This window comes from Conger conger, chromosome 11 (genome assembly GCF_963514075.1).
Source record: "Conger conger chromosome 11, fConCon1.1, whole genome shotgun sequence".
In the NCBI taxonomy this organism is placed as follows: domain Eukaryota; kingdom Metazoa; phylum Chordata; class Actinopteri; order Anguilliformes; family Congridae; genus Conger; species Conger conger.
Genome location: NC_083770.1, coordinates 30,401,998 through 30,420,820, shown reverse-complemented (window position 1 = coordinate 30,420,820; position 18,823 = coordinate 30,401,998). Strand labels below are relative to the sequence as shown.

The 18,823-nt window shown below is 49.4% G+C and overlaps 1 protein-coding gene across 4 annotated transcripts in view; it reads right to left on the bottom strand.

Annotated features, from left to right (window-relative positions):
• Positions 1-18,823, bottom strand: part of ncor2 (nuclear receptor corepressor 2) — a 133,058-nt gene that overhangs the window by 47,434 nt on the left and 66,801 nt on the right. For all 4 annotated transcript variants that reach the window (XM_061259578.1, XM_061259580.1, XM_061259579.1 and 1 more), the window contains exons 7-14: positions 17,484-17,540; positions 14,790-14,842; positions 11,049-11,115; positions 5,614-5,786; positions 4,410-4,503; positions 3,772-3,950; positions 3,304-3,358; positions 2,963-3,061 (exon numbers count right to left, since the gene is read on the bottom strand). In XM_061259578.1, coding sequence (XP_061115562.1) covers positions 2,963-3,061; positions 3,304-3,358; positions 3,772-3,950; positions 4,410-4,503; positions 5,614-5,786; positions 11,049-11,115; positions 14,790-14,842; positions 17,484-17,540 — 777 coding nt within the window. The remainder of the gene's footprint in view (positions 1-2,962; positions 3,062-3,303; positions 3,359-3,771; positions 3,951-4,409; positions 4,504-5,613; positions 5,787-11,048; positions 11,116-14,789; positions 14,843-17,483; positions 17,541-18,823) is intronic.

Sequence of the window (18,823 nt, the reverse complement as noted above, 5' to 3'; positions counted from 1 at the left end):
ATATTTCCTCTGAAAGGCGAGCCTGGAGATTGCAGGAGAGGTAACTACGTAAACAAGCTTGTCTGCTGGCCTGGAATTGTGTTTGTCAGATAAAGAGGTCACCACATACCAGGCTAATGTATACATTAGCCATTCAAAGCTAGGCTACCAGCATGAGTGACCTTCCTTGTAGGTTTGATCTCCAGACCAGAAAATAACTTCCCATGAATTCAGATATGAGTCCACAGCAACTGAACACTATTCTGTGAAATTGAGGAATATTATTTCCATGTGTTTTGAGCTTTCTCCCGCAGATGAGCAATGGTTATGAAGGAAAAGGCTATCCAATTCATACAGTAATCCAATTTATAGACAGAACCCCCACTCCGCTGTGACACATGCACACAGATGCGCGGCTAGCCCGGCGGTGAGCAGCTCATGCCACGCCGCGGTAGTCCAGCGCAGGCGAGCTCACTTCCTCGGCTAAAACATCGCTTCAGAAAGCCTGGCGTCAAAGCGGGAGGCCGCGCTGGTTATTTCTCCCTACCTTCGCGTCCGCGTGCCGACTGGCCGTCAGCGACCTGGCCCTCCTCATTTCAGCGGTACGATCATTCTCTCAAAGGGCTGAAAACACACACGGCCGCCCCCGCATCTCCCGGATCACTGCTCCCTCTCTCCGCGCTCTCATCCCACCGGAGCGCACTTTTCCCTTTCCCCTCGCGATCCTTTTCTGCGTATCGAGGCTGTCAAACGCAACCACAGCATTCCAGCTATGATTCTGCAATTTAGTGGAATATTGGAGCAGCTTTGGCCTATGATTCATCACAGCACAAAAAAATAACTACTGCAACCCAAAAAACCCACAGAGCTGCTGGCGAGAGAGAGAGAGAGAGAGAGAGAGAGAGGAGGGAGAGAAGAGCAAGAGAGAGATAGAGTGAAAAAGAAAAAGAGAGAGAGAGGAGAGAGAGCACGCAATACCCTGCCAACAAACAATGGGCGCAGCACCATTGTGTCAAGCAACATAAATTACAACATTAAACAATATTACGCAAATGTAAATCTGTGGAGCACTATAACAACACTGAAGAGAGCTCGGTGGTGTAGTCTACATTCTAACCGTGATGCACAAAAGATTAGGGGAGTTTAATCATCTACAATGCTGTGAAAGAACAATATATTAAATCAAGTATTTCTTAGTATCCAATCAGTAATGACGTTGGTAAAAAAAAAATTAAAAAAAACACACAGCTGAGAATAAAGGAAGTGAGATTAATTACCCGCTGAAAAGCCTCGCTAAAGCAGAGATAATTGCAGGTGAATCCGACTGGAATAACAGCCCATCTTGTCACACACATTTACACTCCGTCAGCCTAGACCCTTCCCCATCCGCATCCTTCTCCACACACAGCCTTTTCATTTCCTATTTCTACATTCTCCTCTCGCCTCAATTATCCCAAACCAATTTACCTGCATCTGGTTCTGCGTTCGCTGTAATACTGCGCAGTGCCTTTTAATCCTTAAACTGTTACACAAATTGAATTCGTCATTAGAATTGAAGTACCCTCCAAATACAGCCACCACTTACAATGTAATGTGCCCGTACACCCACAGAGAAATATGTACAATAACACAGAAACACAACCCATACGTGCGCACAGTAGATAACTAACGCGCGGGTGTGTGGGAGCTGGATAACACACACAGCGAACGTGTGTTCTGTGCACTGCAGTGCCCCCAGGGCCACTGCCACCTCACACTCATCCTTCTCAATACAGCACTCCGAGGTCACCGAGTCTTTCCTAATACTGTCACCATTAAATACAGAACTCAGCTAGAAAGGGAAGAAAAGCAGGGAAAAAAGCATGAAAGGAGAGGAGATGAAGACAGGGCAGACGAAAGGGAGGAATAAAGCTGGGACTCTTCTGTCCAGGTTGCCTGCTGACATCTTTATCACGTCCTTATTGTGCCGCCCTAATCTCATTTCTGCTTTTCTGAGAGAACAGCTCCGAGCGGCAAAGCCCAGACAAACCTAATAACCCAACATCTGAATACCTGGAATGAACCTCCAACTGCAGAAAGGCTGGGCGCTCTCTTCCTCCCTGTTGGCAGGAGGAGGTGGGGAAAGGAAGGAAAAAAAGAAAAGAAAAAATGGTTCTAATCGCCTCCTAATGATTACCCACATCTTTTCTTTCTCCCCTCGCCCGGAGTCGTGTGTCTAAACAGATCAATAGTGCCTTCAAAGCCGTCTCATTTCGACCGCGATATTTAACGACCCACCAGCCCCCTCCCTCCCAGGTCTACGCTGCTCTACTGAAAGGGGAAAAAAACTCCATTAAGGCCGGGGTCTTGTTATCTTTCTGTGCCGTGAGAGCCGAGCCGGGCTGTGAGGAGCAGTTACTCCTCTCCGCGCTCCAGATGCCATTAGCATTAGCCTCTGCGCGGCTCATTAAGGAGACCAAGGTGCTTAGAGGGACAGTCGGTAATGAGCGGAGGTGTCACAGGGAGACCCTTTCCCCCCCTCGACAGGCATAACAGGGGCCATTTCGCAGGGCAATTAGCACGTCTTTTCATTAGCGGCCACCCCTTCGGCGGGAGCAGCGGACCAGCCCATAATAACGGCGGCTAATTATTTTAACGGAGCCCGAAAACGTCGATGCGCTTGGGCGTGCGCGGAGCGCGGCGTGTGAAGGGTGCATTTCTCTGCTGACCTATATATCCCCGCGGCAGCGCTAAGCCTGCCGTGCCACGAGGAGCTGTCTCTTTCCCCTGGTAATGCGCGTCTCGCTGATGGATCATTGAGGTGGACTGCCGTCCGAGCTCGACGTGAGAGGAGGGGAGTCGGGGGGGGGGGGTGGGCTCAGTCGCCTTCCAGAGCCTGCTGGATTCTCACGGTCACGAGAAGGGTTCGCTCTTCTGAAACGGCGCTTTGAATCTAACGGGGACAATGTGGACGGCGGGAGAGGGACCGGCGGAGGTGCCGTACCTGGCTTCTGCCGCGACGGCGGTAGTTTCTGCGCACAATGTTTTTGTAGTTCTCGTTCTTCTTGGTCAGGTAGTAGAACAGCACGCACTCCGCCACCGTCTGAAAGAGCACCCAATATGGAAACAGTCAACTCATCTATCCTCCTGGTTGAGCGAGGAGGAAGATCACACTGAAATAAAAACGTATGACACCCCTAACACCCCTATTCCGACATCTTACTGCTGTTTGTTCTTACTGACGATGAACCAAGAGAAATTAAAAATAACTGAAGATACTGAGAAGTCCTGAGCGTGAAGAGTTTGGAGCTCAGACTATGTCCCTGGAGTAACCCAGACACACACCTTTCTCTCAAGGAACGACGCAATCAGGCCAAAGTTCTTCGGGTGTTGGATGAACCTGGGAAAAATAAATATTACAAAACATGAGAAAAGCGACTGTATACAACAGAAGATAATGTCAATTTGGCAGAACGCTATAACAAACATTCCAGACTTCCAGGGTGTTCCTGGAAGAAGCACCCCATCATAACAGATCCAAGTACACCAGAAAGGACAGAGGGATGCAAAAACTTTCAGCAGTGACATCCAAGAATATAGCCTTAAGGGCACTTCCAAGTCTAGGTTTGAACGAGAGACCTGTAGCTATGAGCTGCTTCTCTAAAAGGTTAGGGAGGAAGAAGAAAGGAAGGAAGTGTTTGCTATGCAGACCTTGCAATACATGCAAGCGCTCTAAGGCAGGGATTTGTACCCGACCCATGAAGTGAGGAGCCCTCCTGGCTGACGAAACCTCGTGCCCGGGAGGTGACTTACTTCTCGCGGAAGGTGTCCTTCTCCTGCTCGCTCCACATGTTCATGACCTGCCGGTCCTTGTACACCTTCATGGGGTCGTCCATCAGCCCGTTCATGTTGATGAACTTGATGCGCTGCTGCTCGGCGTCGAAGAGCATGGGCGGGATGACGGCCAGCTGCCTCATCTGCTTCTCCGAGTTCTAAGGAAACGGAGCGGGTTAGCGGGTGTGTGAAGACGATGGCGGCGGTTTTGGAACAGGTCGCAGTCGAAAGGGGAAGTGTGGGGCAGCGGAGGAGGTTGTTCTCTTGATCTCCATCTGAGCTGTCGAGAAGTTTTTTTATTTTTTTTATAGAAACTGGGAAAGATTGTTGAGAGTTCATCCTTCCCTCGGCTGACTATTATCAAACTGCTTTAGCTTTTCCCCAGCTCTCTGTAGCAGAGAGCATGGGGCGCAATGAGTGAGGCAGGATGTTACAATTCAGCAACAAAACAAAACAAAAAAACAAAAAAAAAAACAGAAAAACTCCCTTGTTGTGCAAGAGGCCACACTGGTATCTACTGAGTCACAACAACCAACGGCCTGGGCTACATATCCGGAAGCGGAGGTGTTGGAGTACAATTCAGAGAAAGAGAATAAGGGAGGTGTGAGAGGGCTCACCTCTTGCTCGGAGATGCCGTCGATGATCTCAGAGACCTCGTGTTCGCTGCGTGCCGCTGATGAGGCCAGACTACCTCCACGCTGCCCCACCCTGCTGGAGGAGCAAAATGCACTGTAAACTCCACCGCTCTGTGCACAGACTCACACACCATGCCATGACGTTATAACAACCCCACCACAGACATACACACCATGCCATAACGTTATAACAACTCCACCACAGACACACACACCATGCCATAACGTTATAACAACTCCACCACAGACACACACACCATGCCATAACGTTATAGCAACCCCACCACAGGCACACACACCATGCCATAACGTTATAACAACTCCACCACAGACACACACACACCATGCCATAACGTTATAACAACCCCACCACAGACATACACACCATGCCATAACGTTATAACAACTCCACCACAGACACACACACCATGCCATAACGTTATAACAACCCCACCACAGACACACACACCATGCCATAACGTTATAGCAACCCCACCACAGACACACACACCATGCCATAACGTTATAGCAACTCCACCACAGACACACACACCATGCCATAACGTTATAACAACTCTACCACAGAAACACACACACACCATGCCATAACATTATAGCAACTCCACCACAGACACACACACCATGCCATAACGTTATAACAACTCCACCACAGAAACACACACACACCATGCCATAACGTTGTAACAACCCCACCACAGACACACACACCATGCCATAACGTTATAACAACCCCACCACAGACACACATACCATGCCATAACGTTATAACAACTCCACCACAGACACACACACCAAGCCATTATGTTATAACAACTCCACCACACACAAACACAAACACATACACATAATTAGGACACTATCACAGAAATATATTTATATACATTTATAACTCTCAAATAAACATCACAAAATACAAACAATACGTAGACTACCCCACAAGACTGCATACCCCCTGAAGCGAAAGGAAAGAAGGGGGGCACAAGATGATTTAAAGCCAAACAAACACACAGAAGGCACACACTGCTCTACTACACAACTCTCAGATCTCATAAGAAACGAGCACACAAAAGAACCCGCACACAAACACACAGATGCGCAGAGCTCCAGAAGGCAGTGCGCCCCAGAGCGGACCCTGCCCCCGGACCCCGGACCCCGGGCCCCTCACCTCTGCATGCGCTCCTGAAGCTCCCTCTGCTTGCGGATCTCGGGGAACTGCTTCTCGTAGTACTCGCGCACCTTGCTCTCCTTGGCGCGCCGCCGCGGGTTGTTCTCGATGCGCTCCACCTTCTTCTCCCAGGCCTCCATCAGCTGGTCATAGCGCTGGCAGAACTTCTGCTCCTGGGGGAGCCAAGACATTCAGGCTTTGGTTACGGGAGTCAGCCACATCCAGACGTCCCTCTTCGACTTGGACTTTCAGTCCCATTTAGCAGAAAAGGGGGCCGTGCTACGCATACCGTGCTATGGCATACACAGAAAGTTAAATACGATACACTGTATGCACCTAAAAATAGCAGATTAAACATTAGACCATGCACATCTATTCATATTACATAATGCGGTGCTGGTTCTCATTTCAATATTCATTGCGTATCAAAGAAAACTCTTGACCTTATGAAAGGGAAACGCATTGTTTTCTGATTGCCTGCCAAGCATTTATTCAAAGAATGTTCCCATCATGCATCTGGGCAAATAAATGGTTAAATGTAGCTGTCTAACTTCCAATACAATGGATGACGGCTATGCGTGACACGTATTAACACCTTTTTCTACAGGTATTGATGCGCTGAAATGTGCCTTTCTTCATGAGACACAGTACATTGTCAATCACACTGCTTTGCAATGGTTTGCGTAAACATATTTTAAGAAGATCCAAGCAGTAACTGAGCTCCAAATAATCAATACTTTATGATCCACCACTCAATTAATAAACTGAACTGAGGACCTGCTAAAGCCAAAAGGAAAAGCCCAGCAATCTACATTTAAACTGTAATTTGTGTCGGCACCTCACACAAAGCTGTCCTGAAATCAATCATGCTATTTAGTAGTAAGGCTCATAATCATAAGGGAAAGGGAAGGTAATTTGCTTGTCTTAAATTCCTTTCCTCAGACCAGAAGATGACAGAGGAAGCTCAAATCCGGAGGACCAAGGTTTAACTGTCAGAAGTAGAAGTGGACCTGCACTTGGAGAATGAATAGCAGCTTCAAGATGCTTGGGATTTACCTTCCATCTTTTACAATTAACGTCCAAACAATTTGTTTAAAACGTGCGTGTCCTCAACATTGTAGAATAAATATTTTGTGAAGACTCATAAAGAGAAACTGTCTTTTACGTAATACCATTACAGTGCTCTTTAAGTGCCTTTGGAGCGCCTGTGTTGAACTCTACAACCCACTTCCTCTTTGAGGTATGAAAAAGAGGAAGTGTGCAGAACTGTGTCTCAGCTCAGAGACGGTTTGAGGAGACAGCGCTTCCTGTCTGAGGGGTGGGTTCAAATCATGAAACACGGCAGGCGAGGCTAGAAGCCGCTAAGCAGCGGCCTAACAAGTTTTATGAACATTGACTGCAGTGCTGGCCTCTGTAGTCATGCTCTTGACCCATTAAGCCTGGTCTATCCATGCACTGTAACCATCACACCAGGCAGAAAGGCTCCTTTCTGTTGGATCTGAGAGGAGAGGCAAAGGAGGGAGAGAAGTAAACGCAATAGCAAAGTGACTGGGAAATCACTTTTGGTTGGCAGTACTGAAAATGCAATCAGTCAGACCAAGACACTCTTTTCAGGTCTTCAAAAGTAGCTCAGATTTTCTGAAACCAGTGAACTAGAATTTTCCGCAAGAGAAATATTATGCTCAATGGAGAATTTAGCCTGAAACAAACGTTACTCTTTAAGACTGTGACCAAACCAAATAGACTAATGGGAAGCACTTAAAAAAGGCCCAGGCCTGTTAGTCTTCAGCACACTATTCAAAGTATAGGCTGCACATACAAGATAAATCTGTACAGTATCAAAGCTAGCAAACACACGTTGGTGCTTTCTCAAGATGCACAGCAGATTCATTATTATTTTATGTTGTCAATAGACCCATGGGCAAAGAAGATGGCCAAGTTGCTTTGACGTATCCACAAGTTCAGATAAAAATGTAGACATAAACATTTTTGCCAAATACCATGATGGAAACATATTAGGAAATCTCCAGTAAATGTCAGACATAAACAGCAGCATGACAGTGGGAAGTCAGACCTACAACCCTGTGGCCCCTGACACAATTTCTTGTAACATGTTTAGAAGTTGGATTCCACAATTAGTTTCTCTTCACACACACCCACTGAGAGTGTCCCAGATCTCTCTCATGCTACCTTACCATCTGCATTTGACAACAGATAAAGACGCTACAAAAATTAAGCAATTAAGTATGGGAACACAACAAAAACCAAGATCAACAGTGATTACAGACTCATTTCATATCCACAGCAGAAGATTCAGAGTGAAACTTCTGAAGCTCTCACACAAGCTGCCATCTTCAGAGGTTAGCCTAAGTCAAATGAACTGTCAAGACAAAGGATTTCAAACCCAAGGAAGCTTCCTTCTTAAATTATTTATGCAAACACATTAACTGGTACTCCGAAATAAGAGGAAGTGTCTTCGCATAATATAATAATTCATCTTGTGTCACTACAGGGCAATGGTATAATTTTAGACTGTAGTATATATCAGTTCCACAGCCAGCACCAGAAATCTATAATTAAAGTCTCATTTGTTGAGCCAAGGAACAGAAGCAGTGCAGTTGGTGACACACTCTGAATACACTCCATTTATCAAGAGTTTCAATGGCATATTGAGGCATGCCAAGCTAAGAACCTAAAGAGATAAAGGGATGAAGAAGTACGGGGAGGGTGGGAGCAAAACCGTGTCTGAAGCGTGAAACCCAACACTTCAGTCTCAGGCCAGTTGAGGAGGAGATGGACTCCATTTGTACGGAGCGAAAGCTTTTTGCTGTGCCATTCGTGGCCAGAGACAGTTCCATCGGGACCATGGCACCACAGCTGCCCCGTCCACTGCTCTCTGTCTGCAGGCTGGCAATAAGGGCTGGGAACATGCCAGTCAAAATGCCACAGATGCCCGGAACTGCCTTTGCCTACATTCTCGCACCCTCATGCCCCTCCTGGACATTCACAAGCTCATGCCCTCTCCTCAAAGTCCCTTTTCTCTCACCTTTCCCTTGCACTCTTTCTGTGTGATGACCGCAGCTACAACCATGCGGTCAGCACGGTCCGGGTCAGTGATGTTCTGAAGGAGGGGGGTCGAACCTCGGCGTGGAACTGACCGCAAAGTGTCTGGGTTTACGACTCCCTCGTGTCAGCCGGTGTGGGGAGGGATCGTTAAACCGAGCGTTAGCCCTATTCTCCGAGGGCCCTAAAAACAGCCTGCACCCTCCCCTCCCCTCCGCTGGCCCCGAACCGTGTCCCACTTACAGCCTCGGCAGGAAGCGGGACACCAAGGCCTGCCGTCCCCCAGGTTCGGCCCATCTTTTGCGGAACAAACGATTGGGCGTCCTTTCACGACTCAACCCCACTCTAAACGCAGAACGAGCAGTCCAGTATTTTCTCCATAATCATTTCAACAGCGAGACTTCTGCAACGCTAATGAAGCGCAGCGATCACATACCATCGGTACGCGTCTGCAGTTTGCTTCCCTTGGTTTAAAGTGCACAAACTCAGACAGAAAAGAGATTGATGAGCCATAAAGATTTTCTGTCAGGGCCGGTGGTTTTGAAGACGTCTGCTTCATTTGGACATGGAGGTTCAGCCGATCGATGGGGGGGTATTTATAGCCTCACACCGCCGCCCTCTGTCTTGCTCTCCCACACATGCACGCGCGCACGGGCACGCAAACGCATCCTCCGGCCTTTTCCCACTTTTGCTCTGGATTAGAGTCGCAGCCTTAAATCTCTCTTAATGCACATCACAACCTCTGCTGTAGCCCTGACAACCAGCCCCTGCCTGGCTGACCTTCGACCCACAGAGCCCCCAACTGCTGTAGAGGAGGAAGCCACACTTCCACCCGGCTGTGGAGAGATCGGCCACGCGTTCAGAGAGAACCCGAGGCAGGCAGATGTGCGTGTGAAACCCCTCTGCCCTTCCCCCCTTCATGTCATGGGCAGAGTGACAGAAGCAGAAGTTAGGCGACTGAGACCCTAGCCGCATCCATGTTGACACGCAAAATACACTCTTTAAGTTTGAGCTTTAAGTTTGTCACCTGGAGCACAAAATGCCACCAGACAACAGTGCATGTGTGCATGTACCGATTAAAAACACAGAGCGGAGGTCCCGACTACTCCACGGCCCTGAGTTCTGACTGCAGCCATGGCTGGCTTTGTATCTGCGGCAGCAGGTTGTGTGACTGGCGGTGTTCTGAGGGGCACTGCAGATGGTTGTATGACTGGCGGTGTTCTGAGGGGCACTGCAGACGGTTGTGTGACTGGCGGTGTTCTGAGGGGCACTGCAGATGGTTGTGTGACTGGCGGTGTTCTGAGGGGCACTGCAGATGGTTGTGTGACTGGCTGTGTTCTGAGCGGCACTGCAGACCGTTGTGTGACTGGCTGTGTTCTGAGGGGCACTGCAGCAGGTTGTGTGACTGGCGGTGTTCTGAGGGGCACTGCAGATGGTTGTATGACTGGCGGTGTTCTGAGGGGCACTGCAGATGGCTGTGTGACTGGCTGTGTTCTGAGCGGCACTGCAGACCGTTGTGTGACTGGCTGTGTTATCGGAGGGGCACTGCAGATGGTTGTGTGACTGGCTGTGTTCTGAGGGGCACTGCAGATGGCTGTGTGACTGGCTGTGTTATCTGAGGGGCACTGCAGACGGTTGTGTGACTGGCTGTGTTCTGAGGGGCACTGCAGATGGTTGTGTGACTGGCTGTGTTATCTGAGGGGCACTGCAGATGGTTGTGTGACTGGCTGTGTTCTGAGGGGCACTGCAGATGGTTGTGTGACTGGCTGTGTTCTGAGCGGCACTGCAGACGGTTGTGTGACTGGCTGTGTTATCGGAGGGGCACTGCAGATGGTTGTGTGACTGGCTGTGTTATCTGAGGGGCACTGCAGATGGTTGTGTGACTGGCTGTGTTCTGAGGGGCACTGCAGATGGTTGTGTGACTGACTGTGTTCTGAGGGGCACTGCAGACGGTTGTGTGACTGACTGTGTTATCGGAGGGGCACTGCAGATGGCTGTGTGACTGGCTGTGTTCTGAGGGGCACTGCAGATGGTTGTGTGACTGGCTGTGTTATCGGAGGGGCACTGCAGATGGTTGTGTGACTGGCTGTGTTCTGAGGGGCACTGCAGATGGTTGTGTGACTGACTGTGTTCTGAGGGGCACTGCAGATGGTTGTGTGACTGGCTGTGTTATCGGAGGGGCACTGCAGATGGTTGTGTGACTGGCTGTGTTCTGAGGGGCACTGCAGATGGTTGTGTGACTGGCTGTGTTATCTGAGGGGCACTGCAGATGGCTGTGTGACTGGCTGTGTTCTGAGGGGCACTGCAGATGGCTGTGTGACTGGCTGTGTCATCGGAGGGGCACTGCAGACGGGTTCGCGCTTCGTACTCACCCACTGTTTGCGCGCATGGTTTCTTCTCTTGAAGTACAGAATGAGCTTCTTCCTCATTGCCTGGTTTCTGAGGAGGGGAAGGAAGAGAGGGGGAACAGAAAGAAAGTGAGGGAGTGCAAAAAGAGGCAGAGGGAGAGAGAAAATCTATATGTTGTAGCCAAGGATCAATTCTCAGACCCCAAGCGCTGAATTACTGTGCGGTTTTGGGATCCCCGTAATCGGTGTGTGTTGTTCAATGCCAGACAACAGAGCCAAGACCACACCAACACTGCTACAGGGCCAAAACGCTCTCAGCTCCTATCTACAGATTCATTTTTTCCTGTAGGCTTGCCGATTTAACTCATCTAAACCGAACATGTAACAGCATCAGACAGATCCTTGCTTCAGCACAAACATTGTGAATAAAGCTTGTCGACTGAGCGTTGCTGTCTTTAAAAATAAACACTGCGATACAAAAAGAATGAAGGAAAAAAATCTCACAGCAGACACAAACAAATGTGTGTGTACACGCACGCGAGCACAGACAGGCACACACCACGCAAGCGTGTCCGCACACACACATGCATACATACACCAGGCAAGCGTGCACTCGCACACACGCTTGCACATACACATGCACACCCCCCCCCGCCACACACACATGCGTGTGTTCACGCACACACACAGGAACACGCAGACATCAAGTCAGAGTCTCCGAAACCTGCGTTGTTTTAAAGAGAGGAGAGGGCAGACAGCCAAGTGTGCAATAAAGATACACTCACACACGAGGTCCCGGTTCTAAAAAGGGCACCCTTCACACAGCCAGGGCTTCTGAGGGGTGAGCAGGAGTCCTGCTAACGGACTCGCGCTCATGCGTACACAACATGCCACCTCTCTATGAGCAGAGGTGGCATGACGCGTTCCTTTTGTTGACTCACCCAGATAACTGAAATCTGGAAAAAGTGAACTAGAGCAAGGTGATTAGTCTGTCCCCCTGGGGTTCTGGCTCTTTTTCCACTGAAACGGGGCTGAAGGTCTGCTGTGATGCAGGATGCTCAGAGACCGTGGCGGACAGTAGCCATGAGAGCGCTGATTTTAACGTCCCCGGTAAAGAAGTCAACCTAACCGAGGTTCTGCTTGGTCACAGTTTGTATGGAGCTCACTGGGAAAAAAGGGCTTGTGACATTAAAAACGTTATAAATGCGGCTTAAATACAGAAATTTAGCTTTGTTTAGACAACTAGGAAACGCATACCAAGATAAGTTAGCGTTCAAAAGCTTTTTTTATTTTATTTGTTGTGTATAATTATGTAGTTTAATGGGAAATGGATCAGCTCATTTTCAATGTAATTTCCCCCTCCCAGTGCTTCTCCCTGTTCCAGGGCCTGGCCCTGCTAAACTGCTCACCTCATCCAAGCTTCCCACACAACGCCAGGGAAGCAATCTGCTTAGGGAGCAAACCAGTTCTCTCAAAGTCTGCAGGAATATGGACGTTTGTTTTTCTTGACATGGAATCTGCCTGTTTTGAGGTCATGTTCTTCCCGATTAATGTAATCTTAGTCAGCTAAGTTACTTCAGCTGTGACCATCACTCTGGGTCAGACGCAAGGACATGTTATTGCCTTCAGTGGGCCGGGGGGGGCGGTGTGTGTGTGCGTGCGTGCTTGTGTTTGTGTGTGTGCGCGTGTGTGAGTCGCTGTGTCTGTGCATCTGTCTTTCTTTCCTTCTGTTTTGTCTTCAGTCTACTCTCTCTTTCACACACAGACACAGACACACACACACACACATTTCATACACACATACGCACACATACATTACACACGCACACATACACACATATGGACACATACATGACACACACAGACACACACAGACACACACAGACACACACAGACACACACAGACACACACAGACACACACAGACACACACAGACACACACAGACACACACAGACACACCACGCCTGAGGAGGGTAAAGCAGTGTTATGAGAAAGCTTTCCTTCCACTACTAAAAAACAATATCAGACAGCTGAAAGATATAGGCTAGGCCCCATAACAAACACTCCTTTTTCATCCTGGAAAGCCAGGCTGCTGAACTCACTGATAAACTGCTCTGTGTTCTTCGCCCCAGTTTCTTTTATGCCAAAATGCAGGAATTCTGCAGTTCTTAGACACATTTTAGTGTGCTGCAGGCAACTGCTTTCTTCACCGAAAATAAAAAACAACTCAGGAAACTCGAGCAAACAATCATGCGAAGTTGTTGAAATATGCCACCAAAACACATGGACCAGAAGGGTCTTTCAGGTACCAGTGAAGTCGCCACCATGGCGGGATGTTGTCCGGGTGCATGGATGTGAAATGGGTGTGTGGGTGGGTTTGGGTATATGGATATGAAACGGGTGTGTGGGTGGGTTTGGGTATATGGATATGAAACGGGTGTGTGGGTGGGTTCGGGTGCATGTATGTGAAACGGGTGTGTGGGTGGGTTTGGGTATATGGATGTGAAACGGGTGTGTGGGTGGGTTTGGGTATATGGATGTGAAACGGGTGTGTGGGTGGGTTCGGGTGCATGTATGTGAAACGGGTGTGTGGGTGGGTTTGGGTATATGGATGTGAAACGGGTGTGTTGGTGGGTTTGGGTATATGGATGTGAAACGGGTGTGTTGGTGGGTTCGGGTATATGGATGTGAAACGGGTGTGTGGGTGGGTTCGGGTGCATGCATGTCAAACGGGTGTGTGGGTGGGTTCGGGTATATGGTTTGGGAATCACAGCGTCAGCAGCCGGGCCTAAAGCCGAGAGAGGGGGGTGGGAGTGGACGGGGAGGACGGGGCACAAAGCCGGCGCTTGTTGTGGATGAAAGGGACGCTCAGGTACTTAGCCACACACACCTCTTTCTCCTGACTGCTTTGAGCCAATAATACTGACCAAAAATGGGGGAGATGAAAGGAGGAGTGTGGAGAGAAGAAGAGGCAGGGCAGGACGGGCGCTTGTGGCCGGGCTGGATGAAAGCGGCGAAAGCGAGAGGCTTTCTCTGGGTCTATCAGCGGGTTCCGCTGCCCCACCCCGCTGACCTCAGCACCTGCGCTGAGGAAAGGACAGGAGAAGACCGGGGCCGCCCTGTGCGCCCCTCTGTGCGTTTCAGAAAGACCAAACGTCCCACAGTCCTCTCTGTCTGTGTGTGTCCCCTAGAGCTCAAACCGATAGCCGTTCGGCTCTGTGGCATTTGGAGACGTGCACTGAGCTGTAGGCCCCTTTCACCATAAATCACGAGCGAGAACCCCAGTTCAAAGTGCAGCACTGACGTTAGCGATTCTGGACAAATCACAGCCGGGTGAGAAGGGGACTGGAGAGACGGCAGGGTAAGCTGAGGCTGGCCCCGCCCCCTCAGGGGAGGCACACGTATTTATAGAAGCCCGGCTGTGCGCTACAGAGAGCCTGAGAGGGGAAGACAAACACAAACACTAACACAGACATAAACACACACAAACACAAACACTAACACAGACATAAACACAAACACACAAAAAAACTAACACAGACATATACACACACCAACACTAACACTAACACACACACAAACACACACACAAACACACACACAAACACACACAAACACACAGACACAGACACAGACACAGACACAGACACAGACACAGACACAGACACAGACACAGACACAGACACAGACACAAACACAGACATAAACACAGACACAAACACACAGACAGGGGGTCATTTCCATGTGGTCTGAGGAATACTCACATTTTGATGTTCTCATGATACTGCTTAGTGTCTGACGGCTGGTTGTAAAGAGGCTGGAGAGAGAGAGAAAGAGAGAGAGACAAAGACAGATTAAGCAGTGCTGGAACAGGCAATTTATTTGAAAGGGAGTGCACTCCCTGACTCCAGAGGGCCAGGGTTTGACTGCAGGCAAGGCAGGCACAAGATGGAAAGATGAAGACCCAGAGGTTCAATCTTCCTCTCCTAGCAGCCCTGATCACAGGAAGGCCATTTCACGATCACATTCATGCAGAGAACACCACAACTGAGCTAATTACAATTTTACAAACTTTAAACGCATTCCACTAAATTTGAACAGGAATGCATGGATACAAATATTACAGGTCACTCAATGGAGTCATTGGATAGGTAAAATAAATCACATTTTACTGGACTCTTATTATGAGTGAGCCACATAGTTAATGTGAAGCTATATAATAGCAAGCTACTGTAGCCTGTTAGCCAGCTAGAGATTCTCTGAGTTAAACTTCCTGCACCCATTCTTAATAGCAGTAAACCAGTGTTCTTTGTTAGTACACTGGCTCTGCAGCCTACTTCAGTACCACACAAGGTTGCAAATCTCAAATCCTTTGGTTCCGTAAATGTCTGTGAATAACAAAGACCTTTCTCCACCATTCCTAACATCCCCTACTGAGACTATTGTCCGGTCACTTGTGTTACTGCCTTGAACACAATTCTGAGAGACTGAAGACATTTTTAGCTTATTACTAGCATCAGTGCTAACATCAAACTGAGCCTGCAAACAGGCCTGCTGGATGGGCTGCAGATCCAGGGGAAAGGAGTGCAGTTCACACCATGTCTAATTTACATTCTCACCTAAAACCCCCCAACCCAAACAGAACATACATATATATGTTGAACAGGGTCGCAGGGGGGCTGGAGCCTATCCCAGCATACTTTGGGCGAAAGGCAGGAATACACCCTGGACAGGTTGCCAGTCCATTGCAGGGCACACACACCATTCACTCACACACTCGTACCCACGGGCAATTTAGACTAAATGTGCAGAAACTAGATAGTGTCACATTTGAGGCCAGGGGCCAGGATCATGAAGCAGGATTAGAGTTAGCTGGATAACGTTAACGACCCTGGACAGCTATGTATGTATTTTTTACTGCAGTCCACGTTCCGGATTTGGGAGGGTTTCCGGGTATAACTCGGAGCAGTTATCCTGCGAGCAGGGTTATCGTGCTTCGTGATACCCGCTGGAGGACTCTCCTTTCCGGACAGGTGAGCGTGTGGTTCCCGGGGCCGGGCAGACCTGGTGTCCCTCTAACCACCAGCCCACAATGAGACCTCTAACCACAGCCTGAGCTCCCCTCCACAGCCCAGACTCAATGTGGAGCAGGTGCACCACAGTCACATGGACTAGCCTACATTCAGTCCTGCAGACAATGAACAGCACACGTAATATTAGTCAGGTTCACCTGGACACAGGGACACCAAGATGTAAGCCTTATATCTACAATTTCTAATGGTATTATTATTATTATAATTATAATTATTATCATCATCATCATCATCAGTATTATTATTTGTATTATTATTATTATTATTATTATTAAAAACCCAGCATGGTAGAGCAGTGCTAACAGGCCAAAATAAAAACGAAATGAGCCACATTGTGCTATTATAATTACGATTGTATGACAAACTACTGCTACCTGAAAAAGACAACTAGCAATTTGGTGACACATACTGTAGCGCAAATGCATCCCGCAATCATGATGGCGAAGAGCCTGAGCTGAGTTCACAGCAACAGCATCCGTCACTACAGAGCCTGCAGTGGCAGTAGGCACAAACTAAAATCTGATCTCTCTGGCTCAATTACAGCATCAACTCCACGTTCAGTTTAAGAGAAACCAAGAGAGAACCGTACTCACGGTCATCACACGCAAACACGCACGTGTGCGCAGACGCACGCTGGCGCAGACAAACGCACGTGCGCAGGCACGCACACGCTCTCGCCGACCCGCTCCCGCCCAAAGTGCACTGGGAGTGACGGAGCCTTGGTCCCCGCCCCCCCTACGCGTAACCCGCGGCGTCCCCTCACTCACCTGTGGCTGGTCACACTGCACAGGCCTGGCCCCTAGCCTACCCTAGCCTATAGCGCTTTCCTCTGGTCGGCCCTACACCTACAACACTTCCCCCTCTCAGCACCGCGCTCACCACACTGATACACACATGCCCAGAGACAGGGAGAGGAGCAGGGGGAGGAGGCACAGGGAGAGGGGGGGGGATGAGAGAGAGAGAGGGAGGGGATGAGAGAAAGAGAGAGGGAGGGGATGAGAGAGAGAGAAAGGGAGGGGATGAGAGAGAGAGGGAGGGGATGAGAGAGAGAGGGAGGGGATGAGAGAGAGAGAGGGAGGGGATGAGAGAGAGAGGAGAACACGAGAGAGAGAACATGAGAGAGAGCACAAGGCAGAGAGAGAAAGCACGAGAGAATAAGAGAGCAGGAGAGAGCATGAGAGAGAGAGGGAGCAAGAGAGAGAGAGCAGGAGAGAGAGCACAAAAGAGAGAGAGCTGGAGTGCATCCAGCCTTGAGCACCGCGGCCAGAGAGAGAGCGAGAGAGAGAGAGAAAAAGAGAGAGTGAGAGAGAGAGAGAGAGAAAAAGAGAGAGAGAGAGAGAGAGAGAGAGAGAGAGGCACACTCACCAGCTCAACTCTGGGTCCAAGCCCCTCCAGGATCCGGTGGGCTTCTTCAGCCTTTTTCTGTGGAGAGAGTGCAGGGCATGTTAGCGGCCCTCCCCAGCAGGACACCCCCAAGCCCCCTCCCTTCCTCCCAGAGCAGCCCACGCACAGGCTGAGCTCCTCACAGAGGCTAGCTGAGCTAGCGCGAGCACTGCCCCCACTCTCCACTGTGCGTGCAGGACATTACTCACCTCCTCCTGCACACAGACACGCAGAGAGAGAAAGAGGTCTGTAAGAGCTAATCCTGTACAGAGCCACTGACCACAGAGGAAGGAAGACAGAGAGAGGGGGGAGGGAGAGAGAGAGAGACTCTCACCTCTGTCTGTGCTTATCTGTGGTTTAACAGCATGGCGGAAAAGGGAAAAAAAAAATCTACACTTCCTGTAACAGTGTGAAAAACAGGAGCGCGAAAACAGGAGCGCGAAAACATCTGCGCTTTGTCTGCCAGAGACCTCTTCAGTCGCGCTGTATACATTTATATTTAGCCTTTTCATGCTGTGTGTGATGTCCCTAACCAGCCCTCCGCTCCTTCTCTCTCTCATTCACTGAATGGCTTCCCCATCAGCAACAGCCCCAATTCTCTTTCACTTTCCATCCCACTTCATTTCCTTCAATTACAACAGCACCCTCACAGGCAGAGAGGGCGAGAGAAAGAGGGGGAGGCTGAGTGGGAGTGAGAGAGAGAGCGAGCAAGCAAGTGTAAGAACATTGCCCTTTCCATTTCTCATCCATGTGACTTTGTTTTTTATTTTTGTACCAATGGCCTCGCTCACTGGCTCCACGTGTGGAGGAAGAAAAGACACTTGTACTCACGCACGCACGCACGCACGCATACACACACACACACACACACACACCCTTCACAAAGGTCGGTTGACAGAGGGGCAGCATTATTGTGAACGCGCGGATGGAGTTTCCCCTGAATAAAACAGGACCTGGTTTGTTGCAGTAACTCCTGTGTTGGGCAGGAGATACGGCCTCTCCTTTAGAACAGGCCGAGCTGACTCTGCAACTGGAGAGGGGAGGCGCAGTAAAAAGCAACAAAAGCCCGTCCCTTTCCACTAAATGATCCGAAATCAGATACGGAAACGCTCTCGCGCTCTTTCCCCCGGCCGTTCTGTAGTCTCATCTCAGGGAGGGTGTGGGCCCGGTCTGTTAGGTACCCAACATCGTTTCTGAGTTTCCTCAGCAAGCCACAGGCTCCAGGGGCAGACTGCAGCTCTTTACCAGGGCTAATTAGCCACACTTTCTTCTTAGGGAGAAAATACAAACCACAGCCGACCACAGAAAACAGCTGGAAAGCA